The sequence below is a fragment of the Corvus cornix genome, chromosome 15, assembly GCF_000738735.6.
Source record: "Corvus cornix cornix isolate S_Up_H32 chromosome 15, ASM73873v5, whole genome shotgun sequence".
NCBI lineage: Eukaryota > Metazoa > Chordata > Aves > Passeriformes > Corvidae > Corvus > Corvus cornix.
Genome location: NC_046345.1, coordinates 1,258,185 through 1,277,736, shown reverse-complemented (window position 1 = coordinate 1,277,736; position 19,552 = coordinate 1,258,185). Strand labels below are relative to the sequence as shown.

The window sequence follows — 19,552 nt, the reverse complement described above, 5'->3', positions numbered from 1 at the left end:
AAATTGGTCATCGTAAGCACTTGACACATGACATTGCCTGTGTGCAATTAGTCCAAGAGTCTCTCTGTTCTCGGAGGATGAGGAAGCAGATCTGATGGGCACACACGGGGAACAGAAGATGTGGCTTCTGCGGTTACCCTGCCATCCAGCTGATTTTTTGGAATGGTCACAGCACTGTATCTTTTTAGCCAGAAGGGAGTATGAGGCTCCAGTTATCCCTGTACTTACACAGTAACTTCTGCTGAGAAAAACGTGCCTTTCAGGAGGGAATCCAGTCTGGATGTGAAGACATGAATGAAGCTTTGCTCCCTTTGCTGTAATATTTAATCAGTTAAAAATCTGTTCCATATCCTGAATTTGAGCTTGTTTGGTTTAAGATTCCACTCAGCCTTCCCATCAGCAAAATTTCCTTTTTCTAGATGTTAAGAAAAGGGAACTTGGAGGGGATGAGAGTACAGCTAAGGTCATTCTGAGGTCTGAATGAATGTATTTGCTGAGCTCTAGTTCTAAGCAAAATACTGTTACAAAGATTTTGTACACTGTGAAGTCACTAAATGTGACTGAATGTGGTGCTGGCACAGAAAATGAAGGGAAAATGAACCAGAAAACATAGCTGTTGACATTTTGTGGTGAAGGAAACATCTGTGCTGATTGAAGTGAATCTTTCTTACTTTTATTCTTTCCCTATTCTGTAGTTCCTGAGCTGGAATATGTGATTTGCTCTGCCAGGAGCAGGACAGGTTTGTAGTGGAAGATGGAGTCAGAAGAGAATTTCAGGATGGGGACTTTTGTGAGGGCATGGTTTGTGTAAGGTGCTCATCTGGGTGCAGGGGCAGGTGGGAAAGGGTGTCCATGGAAGGAACAGGGATCATCTTCACAGCATTTGCAGGATTTTAGGTGAGGGTGGTGCAAATAATGTTAGGTGGGGTTTGTTCCTTAAAACTGTGGTGGTGTGGAATTGGAACAAAAATAAAAATCAGTGTGGCATTCAATTATAGCTGCGTTCAGGAATGGAGGAAAGGTAATGGTAAAGCTGGTGGAAAAAGGAGGGAGAAGATCCTGCCTTAAAAGTTACAGAATCCTTCGTGGGAGCTCCAGCTGTGCTGGGGTGACAGGAGAGCACAGAGGCACAGGAATCTGTTCAGCACTGCTCCTCTGGGCTGTTTCCTGGAAGGGACAGTGATAAATGTGCCTCTGAGGGCCAGACAAGGTGCAGAGAAGGCTTCTCACATTTCTCCTCCTTTGCATGGGCAGATGTCTCCTGCTCCTCCCTGACTTCTCTGGCTCAGAACCTCCTGGCTGAGGGGACAGGCAGATGGTTGCCTTGAAGGCTCAGTGGCTCATCAAACATCAGGCACTGAAGGTCCGTGGCCATTGGCCAGTAATCTCCCACCCACGATCTAAACCCTTAATTCCCTGCCCAAAAGAAAGTCAGTTCAAACCAACCTCATGGAAGAACAGCTCAAAGATATTAAGCTTTTATGACTGTTCCAGTGAATCCAGCACCCAGGGCTCCAGCTCCATGTGAAATACCCCCGAAGAAAATTCCTCTTACGCGGCAATCCAAGAAATAAGAGTAATGCAGATCAGAGCTCCCTGCTTCACATCCAGTGAACTCACTGGGTTGTAGGAATTTGAGCTGGTCTGTCACACTGGAGCCAGTGATGTGCTTAACAGATGCCTGCTTGGGTTCAGATGAAGTGCTGCAGCAGCATATGATGCCAGAAGAAGGATTAAAAAGTCACCAGGCTGTTACAAAGGAGAAGTAATTACTTGTAAGCCTTCACTTTTGTTCTTGGCTAAATCTGGCTTTGTTTGATGGTTCTTAACCTCTTCCATGCAGGACTTCATCTCTGGGCAGCTGTAACTCCTGTTGGATGATGGAAGGGGGTAAAGCATTTACTGCCTGAGTATTGCTCCCACAGCTGATACTGCCATGGAGGTACAGCACTTGCATTAAAACAAAGTGTACATCTGAACCTCTGCAACTGTGATTCTGTGGTTGAGCAAAAAGCATTTAAAATGCAAAAATCTATTCCAGAGCACCTGAAAGCACTGATAGGCAGACCTGCTTTTTTTAAAAATCAGTTTTTCAGGTAGATAAAGTAAACAATGCTTAATGGTTGTTTAAAATAATAACTTGTGAAGTGAGACTCAGGAAAAACTGTGGCATCTTGTTTAAATAGATTCTCTGATAAATTAAAGAACTTTGAAACTGACCTGATCAAGCATACAAGAATGTTCTCTGGAAATGTTGGTAATTAATTATACCAGGACGTGAAAGTTATTGGGTAGAGATGAAGAGAATAGAACAAATCCCTTAAGTGATGGCCTGCAGTTGCTGATGCACATTGTTGGGGTTCTAAAAATAAAACAGACAATTTTAACTACCAGTTTTATCAGTGAAAGGCTTAAAGTGCTTAAATAAATTGTCTAAAGTACAGCCTTCAGTATCGAAATACAGGAATCCATTATGCATGGTGTGAAAGTGGGTGGAAGTCTTTAGACTACAATAAAAAAAAGTAAAGCCTTTCTTTCTTGTTGCTGTCAGTCTGGCCACATGGGTTTTGCTGCTTGTGCTCAGCTTATTGAGGCAGAAGTTGCATGACTGTTCTTAATATTGGGCCAAGTCCTACATACCTCATGCGTGTGATTAACCGAGGATAAATGAAGTGCCTGCAAAAATGAGCCCACTGTCTGTCTGAGGATAATGTGCTACAGCAAAAGTCCTGGGAACTGCATAGAAACAGCTGCTAAGTCTCAGGCTTAGGTCCTGCCCAACAGCCCTTTGAAATCACAGGACTTCACTTGCCTGCTGACTTTATTTCTGCTTTTCGTGGCTCTGTTGAAGCCAGAGATTCCCTCAGGAGCAGTGGGGCCGTATCTGGAGTATCCCTGGCTGTGGAAGCACTTCAGCAGACAGTATCGGTGTGCCTAAAGCAATCCATGCTTTCCTTCACAAAGTGTTCATGTGCTTCCCTTGCCCACAGCCCCTGCCCTCTGGTACCTCTTGGCCTGAGCAGCAGGACACCTAAGAAAGAAATTCTTATCAGTCACCAAGTCAAATTCAGTAGCCAAACTGGCCACTCAGAAGCTGGGTTCTTGTCTAGCCAAGCAGGTGTTTTAATTTAAAAGGATGTTGGCCTCTGTCATGTAAGATGTCATTGGTTTCCCTTTGCAGAGGGCTGCAGGGAGGTGAGCACATCCACCCAGGGCAGGTGAGGGGGCTTACAGAGGAAACTCCTGCATCAGGAATCCCAGTTCTTGTTCTGCTCCTGGACCAAAGAAATCTGTAGGTTTTCCTCTTCCCTTGAAAGGTCCATGGTCCAAAGTGGATCTTCCTTGCGTTCCTTAAGTGTTAGAGTACTCTGGGATGGAAGCCTGACAGACTCAGGTAAGGGGAAATCAATCAGTTCAGGAGGTGGCATTTGTAACATCTTTTTCAGCAGAATTAGAATGTGTGCCAAGGATTGGAGACTTGCAGGGCTGTAACAGTGGGCTAAAATGATGTTTTATGTTTTAAATGTGATTCTGCCTGACAAGAGAGTGTGCTGTGCTAGTAATTAACTGTTTCTTTTCCTATTTTTACCTTTTTATTGTTGTTGTGCTTAAATTTCTGTCCAGTCAGGGCAGTTTGCTCATTTATGAGAACTATTCCTACCATCCAGTGGTGGTGCATGAATTAAAGATGAGTGAACTCATCTTAATTCTTTATTTCAAATTTATGGCTGCCGTCCTTTGAGAGTTCTGATTTCCCCCTCCTCTACATTTGTCTTCTTCTTTTCTTAATTACCTCACACCTGCCTTCCAGAGCTCTTCCCTTCCCTGCACTCTGGCACTGCACGCTCCACAGGACTGCAGTGGGGTTGTCTGTCAGCAGCACCATTTGGTGTCATGACAGGTATCGATTGTTTATTCACTACTTGAAAACATTTAATTAAATTTGACTGCATAATTAGCACGTTAGCAGCCAGACATACCAGGGCAGCGAATGTGATTTGCAGAAATCCCCAGGCTGCAGCCCTTTGTGAGGAAGGTGGTGAGACAGTGTCACTGGGGGGTGTTTCAGGATCCTCAGGTGTTCTGAGTTGCAGATGAATCCGTGCGTTCTGTGTTGCCCTTGTGGTTGCCTTTCTTCTTTAAAGAGCTGAACCTACACAGAACATTAAATCCTGATTCTGATGGGATTCCCTGAGAACATTGGGACTGAGGGCAAGCTCTGTTTTTTAAATACTCAAGACAGTCCAGCACTAGATGGATCATCATTCATTTACCTTCTGTACCTATAAGCCAACCCCTTCAGTATGAGTTAAGAAGAGGGGTTGTGAGAGTGGTATGATATAATCAACATGTATTTTAACTGTTCTCCACTGTCATCTACCCTAATTTAGACAACAAATTTTGCCTTTCAGCAGTAAGTGTTGTTAATCTTACCAGGAAAACAACATTTAGGTCAAAAGGGATCTGATGTTCAGCTGAAACTTGAAATTGGCCAGCATGTGCTGATTCCCTGTGTCCATCTTATATATTAGGACTTGTTATAGATTGTGATGCCCATTTGCATTCAAAGAACTTAGGAAATTGGGGTACTGTCAATATTACACCACAGAGACGTGGGCTATAGTGCCAGAAACAGTAATACAAGAGCGTGGTTTCTTGACAGACAGTGAAATGGGGTGTGTGTGTTTGAGAGTCCTTAGAAAAGCAGTTTCTTTGCCCATAGAGCAGAAACTGCCTTTGATCCGCTGGCCAGCGCTCCTGCAGGGCTGGTGATGAGCAGCCCTTGGGGGCTGTGGGTCATTGGGCTCTCCTGACATATGCTCCATTTTATTTTCTTCAGAAAATGTAATACAAAAAAGAATTACCTACCTGTAAACATGTAGCTACCCTGTAAATATTTTTGCATGGAACAATGCTTGTCCCTAACTTAGCAGGTGGCTCCACTGAAGTTGTGCTGTGTCCCTTTGAATCCATAAGCAGACTTGATCTAACTCACCTTTTCTTTTATTAGTGACAGAGTGTCGAGGGGTCTTGGACAATAATCAGCGATTTTCTTCATTACCAACGTACCTACCTGTGAGCTATCGGCTCTTCAACGCCGAGACATCTTTCTTCCTCAGAGAAGCCAACCAGGACTTCATGAGAAATTCCAGTTTGCAATCCAGGGTGGAATCGTTCTTCCCATACAAAGCCAAGAGACCGCCTGTGTTAAACGCCAGCTACGGCCCCTTCTCCGTCGAACAGGTCGTGCCCCAGGACCTCATGTTAACGTCCCACTTTTTTGGATCCGCCAACAAGTTCACTTACAACTGGAAGCTTCAGGCCTACATCATGAGCACCAAGATCTACCTGAGCAAGCCCAGGGTGCAGGTGCTGTTCTACATCGTGGGCAGGGACTGGGACGAGTACAGCCCCTCGGAGCGGCTGCCCTGCCTGCGCGTGTTCGCCTTCCGCGAGACGCGCGAGGTGCGGGGCAGCTGCCGCCTCGGGGGGGACCTGGGGCTCTGCGTGGCACAGCTGGAGCTGCTGCCCAGCTGGTTCAACCCCCCCACGGTGCTCACGGGCCGTAAGAAGGCAGCGGAGCAGCTGGACGGGAGCCCTGTGGAGCTGTACTACACGGTGCAGCCCGGGGACGAGAAGGGCGAGTGCACGGCCGAGGATATCCGCAAGGGCAACGCCATCCGGCCCGGGAAGGACGGCGGGGATGAAACCACGTCCCACCTGCAGAGGATTGGCTCTGTCAGCCTCTACCGAGGCCAGGAGGCCTCCCAGCTCACGGAGCTACGGCTGGACAGCAACATTGTGGTGTGGCTGCCCTCCAAGCCGGTCAAACAAGGGGAGGTTGTGAATGTTTACGTGACAATTGCCAACAATTCCACGGTGGAGCAGTTCATCCTCAGGTGAGGCGGGTTGGCTGTGCGTGTTTCTGGTGTGGTGTCGCACAAAGGTGTTGGGGACGTGGGCCGAATCTCAGCTAACTTGAAGTGCATCCTCACTGATGGTTGCTCCCAGTCACTGGAATATCTTATTTTCCTCTTTGCATGCCGTGACGAGGATTGAAAGCCCCCGTCACCGGGAGGTTTTTAGCGTGTCTGCCGTGCCGTTTATCACAGGCCCACAGTGTGCAGCAAGGTACAGAACCGCTGCTTTGGCGGGGCCGTTTCTGTGCCGTGACAGACAGTAAGGCATCAGAAAAGTTCTCTGCTTTACAGCGCTTTTCAAATCAAGTTTTTATTGCACAGGCACGGAGCTTGAATGCAGAAGAACTTCAATTACCTGCTTTTCTGTAAGAGCTCTGGCAGAGCTTGCCTCTCCCACACACAGAGTGGTTTTGTTAGGAGAGCTCTGTAGGGAGGGTTTAACTATCCCCTTGCAGTTAAGCGGTGTTTGTCTTTGGCAGCACATCTACCCTTTAAAATAAGGCCCAACGTGTTTGATATTGCCGCTGACTGTAAGGGGCTGTTAGAAGTGAGTGCCATTATTTTGGACAGGAGTGGGAACACAGGAACTGCCTTACTGGGTCAGATCACTTCCCTTTTATTTTCATTTTTAGCAGTTCCCCTACTGATCAGATGAAAATCCTTTGAGGATGACAAAGACTGGAAAACTTGTTAATCACTGAAAAATTTGATGTATCTTTTTTTAACTTGTTACCAGGCTTTAAATTCAGTGGAAATCTCCACGGTGATAAGCAACAATTGCTCTCTAAAGCCTCAGGGAATCAGTTTCCCAAAAGATTCTGCACATGAAAGTATTTATTTCTAAGGCTTATATGAATTAGATTAATACATAGTTGACAACTACCGAGGAGAATAGCCTTTAGAACAGGAAGTGTCGCTTGGCAGATAAAAGGCTTTTATTTGAAAAAAGGGGGATTTTCGTCATCCCAGAACCGTTCTGGTGTTTGCAGCTTTGGTTAAATTGGCGAGATAATCTCCCAGACACCTGTTTACTGAGTGAAACCTCCATGGCAGAAGTATTTTCTGATGCTGTTACTTCTCTTCTAGTGAAAATCCCTTTACACAGAGTAGTAGGAACAGAATACTTTTGCACATAACAAACATAGCTGTGGTGAAAGGAGAAATCCAAAGGCAGTGAGCTGGGTGTGTGTTGGTGAATGGGAGTGGGGATCCCTCTCTGAAGGTCAGTGTCACAGCCTTTATTTTCCTGAAAAGTGAGTTGAAGATAAACAAGCTTGTTGAAATCTGGGGATGTATTTCTTTGCCCAGAAATTATTCTGACTGAGAGGTGCAGGAGACAGAGATGAGAATGTGGGATGTTGGTAGTTGCCTGTGTGACTTGCTGTTATGGACAGAGAGGACTGGCTTTAGTTTCAGATAAATCAGGTGACTGATTTATCTGAACTGCGTAGTCTGACACGTGTTGATGTGTTGGTGGTTCTGTGCCAGCACAAATGCAGAGCTCAGACCGTGTTCTCCTGCTGAAAAACCCTTTTGGTGGAAAGAAGATTTGCATTTTTGCTTAACATTACTTTGAACCAGATGCAAGAACACAAGAGGCTGAAAAACTAAGATTTTTTTAAAGTGGCTTTTTCTTACTTCCAGTGGGGATGGGCAGGTGGTTGTTGTCTTCAGGTGTAGTACAGGGCTGACTGACTTTCTAGAAGCCAGCACTCTTCAGGGTGCTTCCTCCTCTCCACGACCAAGGCAAGAAGATGAATGTGAGATATTCCAAAGCAATCTTGGTTTTGAAATCTGTCTCACAGGCATGGTGGGCTTGTGGATCTACCGGAGCTGTGGATCTGTGCAGCTGCTAAGGCACGAAATGGGAGCTTTGTTTAAGGTGTTCGGGAGGGTAACTCCATGTAAAAGAAATGGGTTTTACTGCTTTCCTGCCACTGTAGTGGGGAGGGACAGGTGATCCTGCTGGCAGAGGCTGTGTGGGACCATCCCATGAGCTCTGTGGCTTGTTCTGTTGGCTGCAAAGGTGGTTTCAGTGGCAGAGGGCTGGTGAAAGGCTGGCAAAGCCAAGTGAAGCTTCCTGGGTGGAAATCTGTCGTCTTCGGTGCAACTTCCAAGGTGTGGAAGGGAAGGAGTGTGAGCCAGGAACCCATGGAGTGTCTGTGTCTCAGAAAGAGAGCAGAGCAGCCACGGAGCAGCAGTGCATATGCTGGGCCTGCCTGGGGGTCCCCTTAACCTTCTCCGTGGCCATTTGCCTGCTTGGAGAGAGCTGCGTGCTCTCATCCTCTTGGGTTCCCAGCGGAGCAAGCCCTACATCCTATGACATGCACTCACATTTAATCATCCTAAAGAAAAACACACCACACATTATCCCCGGGCACAGTGGGCTTGTTTATTTTCTGCTCCTTGTATATTATTCATTGAGGTATTGCAGCATGGAGAGCTGAAGCAAACAGCATGTGATCATTGCTGGGGGTGGGGGGGAAATAATAGCTACAAATCTTCTCTGGCAAAAGGGAAGTAGACTGGTCTAAATGACCTCATAGCCACAAATCACGGCAACTGAAACATGTTCTTAAATTGTGTCTTAATTCAGAATCCTGGTACTGTATCTGTGAGTTTATCAGCCCAGGAACACCAGTGAAGTCCAGGAGGATGACTGGTATGGCAGGGGGCGAGGTGGGGTGTGCAGGGTAGTGCATTAAGGCTGTAGGAGCACTGTGTGGATAAACACAGCTCTTCCTTTCATGCACCCAGTGAGCACAGGACTGTTGTGGGAACAATTCAGACCATCCTGAGAGGTTGTAGGTCCTGTTCCTGTCCTGCTGTGTCACCTCTGGTAGGTCTTTACAGGCATTTTCTATACACAAAACAGAAAGTGCAAACAGTTGTTCGGCATCACCCTCAGGAGTGTTCAGTCCTGGTACTGAAGGACTTTGATTTCCTCTCATGGAAGGGGTTTCGGGTTTGCCTTACATTATCAACAGTAATACAAATGGGAAAACCTTGATAAAAGAGATGGAGGAATAGAGAAGGGGGAGGAAAATATTGCCCTGCTTTCCTACCACTGGATTTCTGGGCTCCCAAAAGAGAGATGAATTACACTTGCTGCTGATTGTACAGTAAGGAAAATTACTGTTACCTCTAGCAGTTGGTAAAGTATGAGCAGAAGGCAAGAAACATCAGCACAGGAAAGAAAATTAAAAAACCCAGCAATTTTTAAAATGAAGATCATCGAGGTCTTGTGTCCTTCCCAGAGCTGTCACAAATTGCTACCACTGGCTTCAGCAGAGCTACCAGGATTGGTTGTCACCTCTCCAAGGGCTGTTACACTCATTTCTAATCTGAGTCATCATTTTGGGTGTATTGTCTGTGAGGATTAGAAAGCAAAATCCTTAGGGCATGACCCTGTTCCTGAATGCTTTCTTGAACTGCCCTCACACCCAGCAGGCTACAGAAAAGGGGAAGAACCCTAACCATACTGAAAATGAGGTATTCTTGTGGGGTTAACTTCCAGAAGGTTTACATGTAACTGCATGGGATTGCTGGGGTACCTGAAGGCGAGGAGGAGGGGTGAGCTGAAGGCACCAGGCAGCTCTGAAAAGGCTGCCCCGTGTGCTTTGCTGTGTTTGTTCTGGAGCTCCAAATACTTCTCCAGGTACTACACCACGGAAGGATCCTGCCAGCTGTTTCTCGTGGCATGTCATGCCACATTTGATCTGAGCACTGTACAGCCCAGGGCCAAGCAGAAGGTGTGGGAGTGCTTTATGTCACTCTGCTGGGCAGCAGATCAGTTCTAACTCACTCTACAAGGTGCGGAACCACCAGATAACCTGATTTACAGGAGGTATTGAGCAGGATAAGTACAGAGAAAGGGGATGAAGTTGTTACATCCTGATTAGAGAAAAGAGGTACAACACAGCAGCATTTGTTTCTTCCCTTCAGGCTTCTTATTGCAGATTTTGCAGTGCAGCTCGTTGTGCTGGAAGGGATGGAAGTTGTAATCAGTGCTGCCTTTGTCCAGCAAACAAATCAACCCAACACAATGGATAATGAGTAGTAATAATAAATCTACAAATTGGATAAGGATAAAGGATAAATGTAGCGAGGAAAGCTATTAAACCCATGAGCTGAGACAGCTTTTACATTTCAGTGCCTAATGAGTATTGACAGCAGGGCTGTGTCGGGTGGTGCTGGCAACAGCTGAAGACCTGGAGGAGAATGCACGGGAAGACAGAGCAGCACCAGAGGACAGCCAGAGGTAGAAAAGGTAGCTATGGTCATAACATCTGTGTGCAGCCTGCTTGGGAACCTCAATATAAAAAGCCATTTTGGAGGAATTGGTCATGAAAAAAGGGATCTCCAACACTAACTCTGCCTGTTCTGCATGAAAGATCTGTTTGAGCCTCCCAAGGGAGTAAACCTCTCCGAGGAGCTTGGCCCTGCCCTCAGCTGTTCTGCCTGCTGTACCTAAAAAAAACCAAACCCAAAAGTAGTAGCATTTTCAAGAAGTTACTGTTTGCTTTTAGATAGTGACATTTTAATCTTACCATATGATGAAATAACTTTTAGCACCCTGAAATTTGCCTGAAATCTGTACTTAGTTATTGGTTGATCAGTTTTTGACACTGCAGTGTGGTGGGATCACGGCAAACACAAGTGACTTTGTAATGAATAACTGAAGTCGAAGGTATCAAAACATGCAAAACCTAAACCAGGGCTGGAATCTCTCTTTTCTGTTAACCCCTAATTTGGGATGCATTATCCCAAGTATCTGTCTTCCATGGTAAATGGAATGCTGTTTTTCAACTCTGAAGTGGAGAGTGTGCTTTTTTACACTGATTCATATTTAAAACCAGCAGAGCTTAGAGTGAAATGAAGAGAGACAGAAGAGTTTGGGATGGTCTTCTGCGTGTACATGTGCATCTCCAGATGGGAAGAACTGCAACAAAACATTTTTCATGTCCTATGCAGCTTTGCACTGCTTAAATATTTAAGAGTGATTTCACCGCAGGAAAGCATTTCAGGTGACATCTGAAGGGAGAGGAGTTTGAATCCCCCAGACTTGCTTTTGTTGTCTCATTATTTGAGGATATACTTCTAATTGGAAAATTAAGTTGCTTTATGGCATTGATAGGACCCCTAAAGTCAGGTGCTAGGCCAGAGTTGCTTTGCAAAAGTGTCAAGAGCTGTGAATTATGACTTGAAGGGGTTTCATATATTTCATTGACTGAGGTTTATATACTTCATTAGCTGGTGTTCAGCCTTGTGAAACTTTGAGTCTTATTGGTTTACTTTTTTGTTTTATTTTCTCTTCTGTAGAATGATTAGTAACAATTCAGCTGCACATCTACAGTGGAGCCAGGTTATTGAAGGAAAAGGAGTGCTCTATTATTGTGCACTAATTAGGAAGTGGAGACCTGGGTTCTCTTCTTGCTCCTGTTGAGGACTTCCTGATACTTCAGGAATATCACTTTATCCCTGCTTACATCTTCTGCTTCTGGGCTGATCGGGGTTGAGGAGGAGCTGGGCCATGCCCTGCGTGCGCACTGAGCTCAGAGGGTGTTTGTGCATTACACAGCAAAAGCGGCACTAAATCATTCACAAGTCCTGGCACTGGGGGGTATTATGGTTTTAGCAAGTGCTGAGGTACAGCAGCACCTTGCAAGTGCTTTGTTAAGATTTCTCCTAAGTAAATTCATAGCTCTGGTGCCATCAGTTTGGGTATTCTGCTCCAGTAAGCAAAGGGGGCAGTCTGCTGGAGCACTCTTAATTACCATTTACAAGAGAACTGACAGTAAAAGGGGAAATATTTCCCAGTGTAGCTTTAAAAAGCATTTGCGATGTAAAAAATACTTCAAAGAAGGGAGCGTGTTAATGCTATTTTGAGAGAGTGGCATCTCGCTCCAGTTTAATTTCATTAGCCCTTAGCAGGCACTTTTCAGGGACATTGGTGTCACACCAGAGGCAGCTGGGTCCTCCAAACTAATGACTTGTTCTCAGAGCTGCTAAACTGGGGAGGATGTCCTTCTGTCCTTCAAAAGGGGCTCAGAAAGGTGCTGCTCACCAGAACAAGTGAAGGAGGAAGGGCTCACTGTGGTAGCAGCGGGTCCTGCTTAATAAAGTTTTTAAAGGAACTAATTACTAACTTGAAATTGAAGCTACCTAGAAAAGAGAAAACAGACACTGTTCCCTTGACTCCTTAAATGCCTTTAAAAAACTGCGGTTCCTGAGAAACCTTTTGAAAATTCTCTTGATGCCTCTCAAAGGTACTCCTTAGTACTGAGAATAAACTATGGATTTATGGTTAGAAGGCTGATTCTGTGTTCCATACTTGGGAAATCCTTCGCTGATTGAGCAAGACTGAGTCGCTGGAGCACAGCTTTGCAGCCAGGGAACCAAGAGGAGACTTCAGACCCTGCTGTGATCAGCAGCTGAGCAGTGAAGCTCAGTGGTGCTGAAGTCCACAGAGTACTCAAGTTGTAGCCTCCGTTTTGAAAACATTACCCTCAACACCTGGATGAGCTCCTGTAAAGTGGATTCTGTCACACAGAAGCCTTGCAAGAATTGACTGAAGTGTCTGTTTGGTGGAAGCAGGCATTCCCAAAATGTGGATCTTTGTGTTCTTTGAGCCAGGGCCATGGCCATCTCCATGTAACTGTAGACAAATCTGAACTATATAGAAATATATGATATATATATATATTTATAACTATGAAATAGATTTGGACTTTGGCACTTCAAGCATGTATGTTTTTGAAAACTTTTCCTAATGTGCTGATTAAGTAGATTAAAGTAGAAGAAAATGGATGGGGGCGATTGTAGGGATTGGTCATGAATGGGAGAGAACAAAACCATTGCATCAGCAGTCAGCCAGAGAGTGTCTGGCTGTCAGTGCTGCCTCATGTGCGGGAGCCGAGGGCTGGCTTAACTTCTGGCCAGTGCACGTGGCATGCTGGAGTTTCAGGAATTCATATTGAGGTGTCCTGTTAAAATCCCCTCGTGTGAGTCGTTTCCCTTCCCGTCCCCTCTAGTTTTGCCAAATTGGTGAGGTCATTCCTGGCTTCTTCCCCACTGCTGCTGATGCTCGCTGGTGCCTCTGGCTCCTGTCCCGCTGGAGACCCTGCAGCCTTTCCCCACAGCCCCAGCTCTGTAAAACCCGAGCAAGGCTGTGTAGAGATGAGATAAGGCACCGCTACTTAATTCCTGTTTAGACTATTAGCCACTTGTGTGACTCAAGTTACAAGCGTTAATTAAATCCTTGGTTCCCTGCCTAATTAGTGACAATGGTGGCTCGTTAGAAGATCACACTGCGTAAACCCCAAACCAGCAGTAAGGAGGGAAATTCCATTCTACAGGGAGTTCAACTGAATCAAGATAATGTTTTCTGGCTGTCTGCAGGAGGCTGTGATCTGATGCATTAGGGGATCTCCTGGGAATCCTCGGTGTGATTATCTGACAAGCTGTTGGGTTCCAGGGCCCCTGTAAGCAGGCAAGTGTGTGAGCCTGTGGGTCTGAATGGAAATGAGCATCCCTGAGAAAAATGGCATGACGAGGCTTTAAAACCTCAGTGCGTCTGTGAAAGCTGCAGAAGCACGAGGGACTTGCTGGAATGATCCTGGGAGGGACCTCAGCAGCCCCCAGCTCAGAGCTTGCAGGGAGGAGGATTTGGGATAGAAGGATTAATGGGGAGTAATCCAAGAGCAGGTACCTGTGCTAGCAGAACTATAAAATCTGATGGGCTTATTGTTTTACTGGTGCTTGTGTCAGACTGATTGGAGCTTCTGTTCAGGCAGAATGCTGCTCCTCACTCATGACAGCACAGGCACAAAGAAATTACATTGTTTATATGTTCTTATGGCACTTCGCAGTTAAAACTTCCACAAAAGTCACAAGGATGTCAGGAAGAGCAGCTCTGAGGAGTTAATTTCTGCAGAATGCTGAGCTTTCCTATAAATTACAGAATGTTTGACTCCAATTTTTGCCACCATTTCCTTCAGGACCCCCTTGGGTGTATTTCCTTGAAATCCTACCCTGCCCTGGATGTGCTGTCTCTTGAGGGAGGCGTGTGTTGTTCTGTGTAGTATTCTCTTGAAAAGCAAGCTGCTTTTCTACAGACTTTGAATACACAGAAGAGCTGATTAATTCATCGTTTAGATGAGACTGGGTTAAAAGGAAATTGAGCATTTTTGTTGTTTGTTTGCCTGGTTCCTGGTGTGTTACAAAGTGTCTATATTAGCAACGCTGCCAGGGGGTTAATTTGCACTAACAGCCTAATCATCTCCAATGACATCATTTTAGGTTTTCATATTGCTGCTTAGATCAGCAAGACTAGAGAAAGGAAGACTTGAGAAATAGCATGGGTCTTGGGAGAAAAGAGAAATGGGGGGAAGCACTTCAGACACAGCCCTCTGCATTTTCAGCTGTCATGCTGCTTAAAAGAATCTCTTCTTCATACAAGCTCTGGCTCTAAGATGTAACCCTTCATTTCCAAAGTGCCACGAGACCCAGCACTTTGTACAAGACAGGCTCATTAAGGGGAATATGTGGCACTTCCCAAATTGTAGAGCTCGGTTCCTCAGCCTCCCTGATGAGTTGTTAACCAGAACACATAAATAGTTGTGCATCATGAATCACAACTTGGTTGTGCAGGTAAGAGTGTCTGACAGACCAGACCATAAAGTCAGTCTTTCAATCACCCCCTGAGTGCTGGGCAGGGAAGTTCAGCCCTACAGGTGATCACTGAGGCAAAACTGTTGTAACTGACCTTCTTTATTTGGCATACTGGACATTGGTGGATCCTATTTTGAGGAAACTAAATTTTCCTGTGGATTGCATGGCTGCTTACTCAGGGCTATGAGCTTTGCTATAGCTTTTAGAAAATGAGGTGCTGTGATGGTAATTGCTGGAGTCACTGAGTCACTCGCTGTGCCTGGTCTCAGCAGGTTCTACGGATGCCACCAGTAGCAACAAAAATATTTTTCTGCTTGAGGTTATGTCTAGCTTAGAAAAAGCCTTGATTGCATTGAGAGCTCTTCCTGTGGAAAGGAAACACCAGCCCACAGCAGGAGCCTGTCACTTAGGAACGGGCCCAAATTTAGTCCTGTCAAAAGGAATGAGAATATTCACAGGCTTTAGGCTACTTTATTCCTCTGGATTCAAGACATCCATGAGAGGCCACATTAGCAGCAGCTTCTGATTTTCCCTTCCATAGCAGCCTGATTACAGTTTTCCAGTAGAAAGGAATGATGGAACCATTTTTTTGGTATGTACTCAGTCACCGTTGGTTGTATGATGACGACTGTGGACAATGTACCCTTGTAACATTGGCTTTTGAGACAAAAGATGATAAAAGGCTGGTGTTAAAGCTGTAATTAAATTTGTCAGCCCAGGGCACTGTGAAGAGACCAGAGCTGCCCCGAGCAGAGGCTCAGGGCGAACACAAGAAAGAGCAGGCAGAGTGTCACAAGTCAGCTGTGGGGACAGGAGGGTCACAGCCTCGCAGGAAACATCCCAGAAGTGTTCAAGGAGGTGGCTTTGGGTTCTTGAGGCAGGACTTTGGTTTGTGGGTGGGTGCTGCTGTCCTCAGGATCCATGAGAGTGGTGATTCCAGCCCGAAGGAGCTCAGCCTCGCAGCAGAGTCTCTGGAGGGAAGCACCAGAACATGGGCATCTGGTCCCTCAGGATCTGAGCTCGGTGACACTGAGCTTCACAGGAATTGCCCAGTGACCCTCCTGGTGGAGTGTCAGCACCCTGAATCAAGTTGTTCAGAGCCCTGGAGAGGATATTGCAGGCGACAGTCCAGCCTGGACACAACACGTGAGGAAGATGTGTAATCTCCCTTTGCCAGACTCAAGGGTACTGCTGAAGAATTCTCCTCTTATCTATCTGAGACAATGCTACTGTGATTTGTACTGGGCAGAAATACTGAGAGGGTTGAATGAAGATTTTATCAGCTGGTTGTAGATAGTGACAGCTGGTAAATGTTAATATCTTCTGAAAGATCTTGAAAGAAATCTTGAATAGTTGTGCAGAAATTAATATGCCTCACCCCTCCTTGTGTTACTGAAGTGGGGCTGTGCTGTCATCTCCAGCCTGCATTCTTTAATTTTCCTAGAATCAGGTGATGGGCTCCCTGTCCATTGCTATGGTAACTGCTGGTTTATTTCTTACTCAAAGAAAACATTGACATAAACCCCAGCGCAACGTGTCCTTTTTATTCACTCTGCACACCTAATGGATGCCAGAGCTGTGCAAATACGTCATGGTTGTGCTGGGTGGAGAGCAATGAACTGCAAGGCTCCTGCCCTGGTGTGTAACTGGTGTCACCTTTCAGCACACGCCTGGTTTTATGTCAGCTACTTCAACTCTGGTTTTGCTCGTGCCCGTGTTTAATTAGATTTCAGATGCTTCAGGGTGGAAACAGTCCCTGGCTGTGGGCTGGTAAGTGCTTAGGGGGACTGGGATCTAACAGCAGATGAGGCATGTGAACTTTGTTTTTGCTCTTAAACAGCTCCATTTTGAAGTGGAATTGATCCCATGAACTTTTGGCAGTTGTTCAAAATCCCTCCCAACCTTTTTGTGAACACTAATGAAGGGAGTAGCAGTTCTTTCCCTGTGTTGGTACTTCTATTTTGCTGCCTTAAAACCCCAAATGTCTCATGAGAAGCTCTACAAAACTGCAGTAGCCTCAGTCCCCTCTGTGAGCCTCTGCTACCCAGTTCCCTCCGGGCTGCTGTTCCTCAGATCCTCTGTGAGGGATGCAGATGCAGAATAAAGTGTTAGCAGTTCCTCCCAGCATGGGCAGTTTGCTTGGAGTCCCCACACCCCTGTGACACCCCTGCCAGGGACAGCTGTGAGCTCTGGCTCTTCTTGAAAGGAAAAATTCTCCTGGAAAAAGTCTTTCCGCAAGTGTTTTCTAGGGTTTTCCCTGCTCCCTATTACAATTATCTGATAAATGCGGCAATTATCTTTTCATCTTCGGGTAAAAAAAAATAAAAAGGAATAATTAAAAATTCTAATCATTATCTGCAAGAAGAGGCTTGCATGTTCTGTGTTGCATTCTGTATGATTGTAGAGTGACTCAGATGGAACCTCATTAAACATCTCTACAGCACTCTTAGGTTCATCTCTGTTAACTCTTACCAGGGTTTCCCAGGAGGAAATGGCTCTGTACCACCTTGCACTGAAATCCAGCAGAGTTTACTCTGACAGCCCACGTTACTGGAGTGCTGGCGTTAAAGATGCTGTGCCTGGAGAGGAGTGTTTGCAGGGCTGAGGCTGTGAGCCCCAGTTCTGCACGAGGCTTTCCTGCATAGCTGGGTGTCCTCACGAGCAGGGACTCTCCAGATCAGGATTGTGCTGTGAAATGCTGTTCATCCTGCAGGTGGGGATGTGCTGGCACTGCAGTGAGAGGGTTTAAGTGCTCACCTGTTCGATGGGATGGTGCTTTGGTGCTTCTGCAGGGCTATTTCTGTGTTTGCTGTGTTTTAAATATTGCTGATGATTCTGCTTTGGGGATACTCCTTTTTCCATGACAGTAGAACCAGGACCAGAAGGTGTCGTTTTGGGGATGTCCTGCACTGTACAGGACATGTGTTAGGTAAGAGGGCTCAATAGGAAGAGCCACTCTTGTTTTTATATCATAACAACTCTCTTGTTCTCATATCCCTAAATGAGGGTGAGTCATGGCCAGATCTCAGCTGGATGCAAGAGCAATTCCAGGGAATGGGAAATGGTTGAGAACTTATTGTTCTAGGAAGCTCTGCTTGCTCAGAAAGGCAATGATTGTCCTGTTGTGCTGCATAATTATATCTGCCTCCACACATCCCACTGCTGCTCGTTCCTGTAATGTGTTTTTATCTAAGTCCTGGCTATTCAAGGAGGAAATTTAACAGATTCACAGCAAAAGCAAGTGAAACATCCGTGTGTCCTTCGCTGCTCAAAAAAACATCTAAAAAGATAAGGAATGATACTTTGATAGTTATTTGAATGGTGCTTAAGGGGCCTCCTGGACTGGTTATATTTGTTCTGTGGTTTGCCTTTTTACCAAGTACTCGACTGATTCAGCATCATGAAAGAAAAGGGGGGAAAAGGCACAAGGACTGTGGTAATGGAGTCGTTCCAAACGTAGGAAAATTAGTCAGTTGTATTGAAATTCACAATTGCCAGTCTGAAGTGTACTCAAGTGTTTGTTTAATGGATAACTGGTTTTACCTTTTGTCTTTTCCAGAAACGTAAAAAAGAAAGAAAAATAAGAAGCACAAAGTGAGTTTCGCTCAATCTGAGCATGTTCTTAGTATCTGGAAAAAAAAAATGAAAAAGATCAGCTATTCTCTGTTTTATATTAGAGCTTCATCATTCAGAGCAGAAAGAGCTATGTGTGGGAATTCATTTCAGATGGGTATTTTGGAGAAAATTGGAATCTGGATTGATTTTTATAGGAAATTCTTAAAATCTGGCAATTTATGCTTCTTAACATCTTTCCAGTGTGTTTCTAAGGCTTAAAGCACCCTTAGAGAAATGTTTCTTGTAAGATTCCAAGTGAGTGGTGCTGACCTGGTGGGTAAAGCTGATTGTTCTTAATAGTCAGACTTTTTTTTTTTTCTTTCCAATTTTCATTTCAGTTAAGTAGTTTATTCTGATACAGGTAAATTGATGTAAGTGAATGAGTTGGTTGCACTAGAACTCGACATTTACATTCCATGAACCCAACTGTTTGACTAAGTCTTTCTTGCCTTTTAAGCAGCCTGATCAGCTTTTTGCTTTACCTGCACCTTCCACTCCTTACATTCTCACTGGGGAGAGGAATATGGAGATTGGAGCTGCAGTTTCTTGTGTCTGATGAAAGGCAGTGTGAGAGTTGCATTGCTGTGTAACGCTGGGGCTGGCTTGTGCAGCAGTAGCATCATCTGCCCAGCGTGTGCTGAGGGGGGGGCAGGATCTTACCAAAGTTCAGTGTTTGTATATTAAATTGCCATGTGGTCAGGCTTGAAAATAAAAACGGTGGGAATGAGTTTGACTTCTCTAAACTAATAATCTTCTAAGCAAACTGTCCCTGATCCTTTGCTGTAAGGAAGCGAGTTCCGCGTTCAGTGCATGAATCCGTGCAAAGCGCGTTCCCTCAGAGTGGGTGGTGCTGTGCAGCCATCAAAGCAGCAGGGCCTGGGGGAAGAGGCTGTCCCAGAGCCTCTGCGTGAGGCTGCAGCGTGTGGCTGCTCCGTTGATCCTGTCTCACACGGAGCAGCTTCCTGGGACTGCATCACTGAGCCCACTCCAGCAGATCTGGTGATCCCTCTGGGAGGGGTTGGCACTCTTCCATGCAGGAGGCAAAAGGGGGAGCGAGGTGTCATCTTTTCTCTTACTGTAGCACAAAGTTTAGGTCGGTTCCAGCCTGTGACCACCTAAATACCAGCACTGCAGACAGCTGCTCGAGTGCCTCCAAAAGAGCTCAGTTTATACAGCCCTGTGCCCTCAGCACCAGGGACAGGAGCTGGAGGTGTGCAGGCAGCACTTTTCAGAGGCAACACATCTGCGACAGCCCAAGGGACCTCCACAAGTGCTGGCTTGGGTCACCTCATGCCAGCTAACCCTGGGTCCCCTGCCACCAGCAGCTCCTCAGCCTCTGCGCT

The 19,552-nt window shown here is 45.7% G+C and overlaps 1 protein-coding gene across 2 annotated transcripts in view; it reads left to right on the top strand.

The window, feature by feature from the left end:
- The window catches only part of TMEM132C (transmembrane protein 132C), a 190,735-nt gene that overhangs the window by 50,690 nt on the left and 120,493 nt on the right, over positions 1 to 19,552 (top strand). For both annotated transcript variants that reach the window (XM_039560938.1, XM_039560939.1), the window contains exon 2: positions 5,012 to 5,900. In XM_039560938.1, the coding sequence (XP_039416872.1) occupies positions 5,012 to 5,900 (889 nt within the window). The remainder of the gene's footprint in view (positions 1 to 5,011; positions 5,901 to 19,552) is intronic.